The sequence below is a fragment of the Gadus morhua genome, unplaced genomic scaffold (genome assembly GCF_902167405.1).
Source record: "Gadus morhua unplaced genomic scaffold, gadMor3.0, whole genome shotgun sequence".
Lineage (NCBI taxonomy): Eukaryota > Metazoa > Chordata > Actinopteri > Gadiformes > Gadidae > Gadus > Gadus morhua.
This window is the reverse complement of record NW_021964035.1, coordinates 17,841-25,000: the sequence shown is the minus strand read 5'-3', so window position 1 is coordinate 25,000 and position 7,160 is coordinate 17,841. Positions and strand designations below refer to the sequence as shown.

At 51.5% G+C, this 7,160-nt stretch overlaps 1 protein-coding gene across 1 annotated transcript in view; it reads left to right on the top strand.

Annotated features, from left to right (window-relative positions):
• LOC115538929 (ankyrin repeat and fibronectin type-III domain-containing protein 1) overlaps positions 1–5,865 on the top strand; it is a 30,974-nt gene extending 25,109 nt beyond the window's left edge. The window contains exons 15-18 of the mRNA XM_030350142.1: positions 204–370; positions 767–974; positions 1,449–2,191; positions 2,519–5,865. Coding sequence (XP_030206002.1) covers positions 204–370; positions 767–974; positions 1,449–2,191; positions 2,519–2,836 — 1,436 coding nt within the window. The 3' untranslated portion in view covers positions 2,837–5,865. The remainder of the gene's footprint in view (positions 1–203; positions 371–766; positions 975–1,448; positions 2,192–2,518) is intronic.
• The last annotated feature ends 1,295 nt before the right edge of the window (positions 5,866–7,160 follow it).

Genomic DNA, 7,160 nt, shown 5'->3' with positions numbered 1-7,160 from the left:
AAAACCTAACCCGTCGTCCGACAATAGCCAACCAGACAGGCATGGCTGGTGTTGGAGGGTCTGTGGTTGGTTAGTCAGTGTGCAAGCGCCTTAAGACTGTGGACCTGTTGGCTGGACCTCAGCCACCAGACTATGCCATCATAGACACCTCTCTCACGGTAGGGCTGTATGCTTTGGGGCTGAATCTGTTTCTCTCTCTGCAGTCCACTTCGGTGCGTACTGTCCGGCCTTCATCGGTCAGTACTGCAGGGTGTCTGCTCTTCTGGAGCTCGAGTCCCTCATGTCCCAGCAGGCCTTGCGGGAGGCCTTCTCCGAGAGCGAGCTCCATGCGGCCAAGCAGAAGCACCAGCAGGTGCAGGAACACGTACAGGTACGGGACATCGTATCAGAGTTCAGCCACCTTTTACGTCACATCACAGTCCGACTTTTGCGTTTTTATAGTAACAAATGTGGTTTAACAAATGAACAGTCAATAAAAAGAATAACGTCCACTAGTGTGAAAATGAACAGACTGTGTCAACACTTATAACACTTATTGCACATGCTTGAACTTTGGTAACTATAAGGCTTAGGACCCCCAGTGGGATTGACCATGGGTCGCTATAAGGCCTGGGACCACCAGAGGGAATAAACTTTGGTCCCTCTGAGGTGGAAGGTCTGCATGGTGAGCGTGTTAGCAGCTGGAGCTACTGGTGCCGCCGTTTCCGAACGGCCAAACGGTTGCAACAAGCGATTGACAGGTAGAACATCTCTTGCGACCCGACAGCACATGGAGGAGATTTGGCGTGAGGCCAGGTGGATCATGGACGCGCTGCAGTTTGCCCGCTACAAGCAGTCGACCGGGGGCGTCTCGCTGGCCTGGGTCATCGACTTCAACAACGACGGGGTCCCAGATAAACCCGTCTCAACCTCCTCCCAACTGGACTACCTGCCCTCCCCGGCCCCCTCGCCAGAACCCTGCCGCAAGCACCCAGGTGAGCTCAGGGTACCTGCAGGGTACCAGCAGAGAACCAGCAGGGTACCAGCAGGGTACCAGCAGGGTACCGGCAGAGAACTGGCAGAGAACCAGCAGGGTACCAGCAGGGTACCAGCAGAGAACCAGCAGGGTACCAGCAGGGTACCGGCAGAGAACCGGCAGAGAACCAGCAGGGTAGCACCTGGGTAGCAGGTTAAAATACTTTGAAAGAATGTGAAGAAAATTCTGAGCAACTTCACGATTAGTGAAGTTGCATGAAGTGCATTATTCAGTTATAACTCAGTTGATCATGATGTGTACCTCATGGTTTTCTCTAAATTTCCAATGGACATGATGGACAAAATCTGATTTGAAGCGTTCTACTTTGCACTCATTTGAACGTGTAAGGGTTTTTAAATGTTTTATAACTGAGTTGTTAATAAGTTATTGTTACCAGTTCTTAGTTCCTAGCTCTTAGTTTATCTCGTTGCAGACTTCCACGGCCTTTCTGATGAAGAGGGCTCGTCCGAGGTCTTCCTCACCACCGACAGCGACTACGACTCCAGCCGAGCCCAAAGCCCCCGCGAGCTGGACCTGCTGCCCGCCTCCCCCCTCTCCGCGGCCCCGCCCGAGCCCCGGGGGTACCTCCGCAGTGACGGCAGCAGCTCCGGTGGTGGTGGAGGAGGAGGGGGAGGAGGAGGAGGTGGAGGAGGTGGAGGAGGAGACGCCCTGCGGATCTCCACCCCTGACGTGCTGCAGGGCTCGGAGTCGGGGCAGTGCGGCGGTGGGGGCGGCGGAGGCGGGGGCTGCAGCGTGGGCGGTCGCGAGGGCCGGCGGCGGGGCTGCGGCCCCGAGCTGTTTGACAGCGACTTCATCCTGCCCAGCCGCCAGATCGAGCTGCTGCGCATCACGGAGAAGCGCCAGGCCTACTGTGTGCGCACCAGCAGCCTGGAGTTCCCCTCGGCCGCCCCCCACCCAAACGCTCAACCCCATCCCCCCGCCCTATCCCCCGCCCGCTCCCCGCCGCACCGGCGCTGGGCCCGGCCCTCCTCTGTGGACCGATGCCACGGGACCGATCGCTCGCCGCGACAGCCCCCGGCCCGGACCCTATCGGAGGACAGCGGCACGGAGAGGCTTTCGGCGCTGTCCCCGGGGGACCACCGGAGGGGCTGGCCCGCCACACTCCGCGTCTACCCTCAGTACCCCAGCGGCCTTCCCAAGGACACAAGCGTAAAGGTGGGACCCACACCGCAGGACACCTCCTAGCTTCACCCTCCCTCCAGCCCTAACCTGTATCAAGACACCTAGCTCCACCCTCCCTCCAGCCCTAACCTGTATCAAGACACCTAGCTCCACCGTACAACTATCCCTAAAGTCAACAAAGATCTTGAAGTACACCATCTTCTCCTCTATCTAACCATGCCATCTGGTTGTTTCTTAACATCTATTCTACTATCCTGCTTTATCTTTATTCACAGTGAGACAGTGCATCTCTTTGGCTGCAATCACCCGTTTCAATGAACCCTGATTGCTAACCGGTGTTCTGCTCTCTCCCGGGCCCAGCTCCGCGTGACCCCGTGTACCTCGGCGCGGGAGATAGTTCAGCTGGTCGTCCAGGAGATGAAGGCGGCCTCGCGTCGCATGCTGGCCGGCGGCAGCAGCGGCGGGGGCAGCGTGGACCCGGACCAGGGGGGAGGCTCTGCTCCAGAGCAGCTCCAGCTCTTTGGGCTGGTCCTGGCGGTGGAGGGCAGGGAGAAATGGCTCCAGGACGACTTCTGTCCGCTGGAGCTGCAGAACCCCTGGCAGAGGGGCAAGTTGTGCGTTCGCGTCAAGGAGTACTCCCCACTGGCCCCCAAACACAGCAGGGCGACTACCGTTTGAGGACCAAAGGGGATAGAGACAAGGTTATGGGGGCTGAGAGACGTTGTTGACCCTGGGCCTTTTGTTTTGTCCAAACAGAGTGAGAACACATTTTACAGAAAGTGTACATATTTTTTGAAAAGAAAGACTCACCCGGATACTTAACGGACAAGAGTAAACGGAACAAATAACAAAGTATTCTCTTCGTCTGTCGGTAACTTTCTGGAGATAAAGGAAGCAGGCTGCCCGGGAAGATTAATGGATCACTAATACGGCATCTGCTAAGATTGACACCAACACATCGGAGCCCTGAATGCTGCCAAAATGGCACGGGCTCCCCCCCCCCCCCCCAAATCCTCGTTCCACAACCGCCCCCAGCCCCCGGCCAACCACTACCCCCGGCAGCCCTCTGCCAGAGAGACGAGCCTCCTTCATGAACTCTCTCATTGTGTGATTCCCAAAGAGCTGTCCACTGCTGCACAGCCTCCGGCTTCCTGTTCTCAGGATGTGGGCTCTGTCCTGGGCCAAGAGGACAGAGCAGGGGGAGGCTGGAGGTGGTGGGGGAGACTGGAGGTTTGGGGGGGGGGAGCATGGCGTCTCTGCTCGAGGGATGCAATCACCCCAACGACTTGGCCCGCTGGCCCAGCACTCAGCCAGGCCACGGATCTGGCTGGGTCCGAGGCTGCATGTCTGTAAGAAAGTAAGTTCTAGAGGGAGTGAGGGAGAGAGAGAGGGAGAGGGAGACAGAGGGAGAGGGATAATGGAGGGGGCTGAGGGGTGGAGGGGGTATGGAGATTCAGTTCAAACCTGGCTGACTCTGGGGTCCCCCCCTCCCCCCCACACACACACATACACACACACATCATAATGAACAAACTGTCACAATCATCGCAAACCCGTGAAGTCACACCGCACAAAAACCAGCCAGCGTGGAAAAAGAAGAGCAATACTTTATGACTTTGTTTAGCGTTTGTCTGGCTGATGAGGAGACGTCTTAAGTACTGTGGTCATGCTGTGTCCATTGTTTCTGGGCAGTTTTTTGTGTTTCCTTATTGGCAGCAGTTTTCCCGACCCCTCACTTAGGGGAGCCTGTCAGTCTGGGGCTGGCCCTCCAATTGTTTTTGGTGCATTTTGAAGCCCAGCATTTATGAGCAATGCTAGTTGAATAGAATGTATGAGCTTTGCTAGCATTTATGAACTAAGCATTCATCTAGCATTTACGAGCAATGCTAGTAGCCTGGCATTTACGACAGATGCTAGGAGTCTAGCACCTATGAGTAATGCTAGTAATCTAGCGTTTACGGGTAATGCTAGTTGCCTAGCATATATCAACAATGCTAATAATCTAGCCTTCATCAGCAATGCTAATACAGGTCAACAAAGTAAAGTTTCCCTTTGTGAGATCTTCATCTTTTCATAATATCATCAAAGCTGCATTAAATGTTTAATATTATTATAGTTTAATATTAAGAATATTACCAGTGCTACAGATATAATGACTCAGAACTCAAATTAATGTTAGGTTTCTTAGTATATATTAAAAGTTTACAAATGATTTAAAAAATTATTTAAAGATGACAGTCAACAAAGCACTTTCATTGCTATTACTCTGCTAAACAACATAAGCTTTTATTTTGATGATTGATCTGCTCAGCTGCCATTTGAAAACATTTGATCCAAGATGATAGACAGGAAGTGCCTTAAATGGACATCGGCACCTAGGATCTTTAGAAGACAGTATCTGTCCTCTCTTTATCCTTAACTAAGAAACCAAAAGTGTTCTTTTGAGAGAACTTGTACCGCTTAGTTTTGATTATTAATTACTGCGCAGCTTGTGACAAACCAAACATTTGCTTTGGGAGAACTCTGTCGATATCATTTTCTTTTTTACAAACGGACTGAGCTAGCTTAGCATCTAGCTTCCCAAACAACATACGTTACAACGTTGTCATAGTAGGATTTGTGTCGTAGCCCTGAGTCGTTTCCGTCAATTGCCTTTTCTTTGTATATATTTTAGCATTTCTTTATCATAGATATCAAACAGAAAATAAAATTGCAAGATTAATCCACAATAAATAAAATGGGGCCCCAACATGCAGGCTATGTTGCTGACTTTACCAATGTAGCAGTGGAACACGCAGGCGCCTAATAAGCCTAGCCAGTGTGTCCAATCACAAGGCTGGAATTCAGTTTGGAGAACCTTGGCGAAAGCCCTCCCCAAATGTTCTGGAGCATTCTGTTGTAGGTGTGGCCTGGGATGCCGTCCAATCCTGTTGACTGTTGACATTTTAGAGTTCCTTTCATTCCGTTATAAAAGGTATTGTAAAAGTAATTTTAATATTGAAATAATACTTTGTGTTAATGTGCTGCTACTGTATATTTAAACAGTCCCCATGTATTATGGAGCTGGAGAAAAAACGTGTTGGTTTAACTGTTTGAATTCTTCCTTAGCGCTTCGACATCTTCTTTAACCACACTATTAACATCCGTTTTAACACAGCCAACTGTGGGGGAAAAAAGGTATTAAATACTAATACACGACAAAAGGACAAACTGGATCCAGTTTCTTAGACAACCAGGAAGTGAATGTACTGTATCTTCTAGAAATGTGAAAGTCATAACCCTGGAGGTCAAAGTTCACTAGGGTTATAGACCCTGTCTGGGTAGCGTTGTCTGGACACAAATAAAAGTCTGTGTGTGTGTGTGTGTGTGTGTGTGTGTGTGTGTGTGTGTGTGTGTGTGTGTGTGTGTGTGTGTGTGTGTGTGTGTGTGTGTGTGTGTGTGTGTGTGTGTGTGTCTGTGTGTGTGTGTGTGTGTGTGCGTGTGTGTGTGTGTGTGTGTGTGTGTGTGTGTGTGTGTGTGTGTGTGTGTGGGGGTCATATAATGTACTTTTCAGGCAAGAAAGCAAAAAAAAAAGCAGAGCTACATCTTTACAAGGAGCTGGTGGTGGTTCCAGCTCACCAAGTCATGAAGGACTCATCACGTCACTTTTTCTAAATCTATTTTTATGGAACAATAAATGAACATTATAAAATAAAAGCCTTGACTGGTTTTGTCGGTTTCTTCTCTTCTTTCGAGGCTCACACCATCGGAGGATGTCACAGTATTTCAGATGGACTAGGTTCCTGAGGTTCTGTCAGGGCGTTCTTTCCCCTGGGATATGAGCTGTTTAATAGGTCTTAGAGATGGTTTAGTGCGTGGAAACGCCTGTTTTACATGTCTCTCAGAGGAGAACACACCCGCAGGCCTGGCTCTGATCCCACTTATATCCCCAGTCCCGACAGAATCACGTATTCACAGCTTATTTGTACTCTCTAGAGGTCAGTCCCATTAGGCCCTAACATCACCCCTAACCTACCCCTAACATCTCCCCTAACATCACCCCTAACCTCACCCCTAACATCTCCCCTAACCTCACCCCTGACCTCACCCCTAACCTCACCCCTAACATCTCCCCTAACCTCACCCCTGACCTCACCCCTAACCTCACCCCTAACCTCACCCCTAACCTCACCCCTAACCTCACCCCTAACCTCACCCCTAACATCTCCCCTAACCTCACCCCTGACCTCACCCCTAACATCTCCCCTAATATCTCCCCTAACATCACCCCTAACATCTCCCCTAACCTAACCCTAACATCACCCCTAACCTACCCCTAACCTCACCCCTAACCTCACCCCTAACCTCACCCCTGACCTCACCCCTAACCTCACCCCTAACCTCACCCCTAACCTCACCCCTAACCTCACCCCTAACCTCACCCCTAACCTCACCCCTAACCTCACCCCTAACATCTCCCCTAACCTCACCCCTGACCTCACCCCTGACCTCACCCCTAACATCTCCCCTAATATCTCCCCTAACATCACCCCTAACATCTCCCCTAACCTCACCCCTAACCTCACCCCTAACATCTCCCCTAATATCTCCCCTAACATCACCCCAACCTCACCCCTAACATCACCCCTAACCTCACTCCCAACTTCACCCCTACCCTACCACGACCACTACCACCTCTTCCACCCCACTACCTCCACCTCTACCTAAACCACCACCACCTCCACCCCCACTATCCCCACCACTACACCACCTCCTCCACCCCACTACCTCCCCCACTGCCACTCCACTACCACCTCCTCCACCCCACTACCTCCACCTCTACCTAAACCACTCCCACCTCCTCCACCCTCACTACCACTGCCATCCCCTCCACTGTTACCTCCATTCCCACTATCAACACCACTCACACGCACACTTGCACACCCTAAAGGCTGCTACACACTGGCCCAACCATTGGCCATCTGAAACGTTTGGGGAGACTCGGACGACTTCGGGAAGCTTT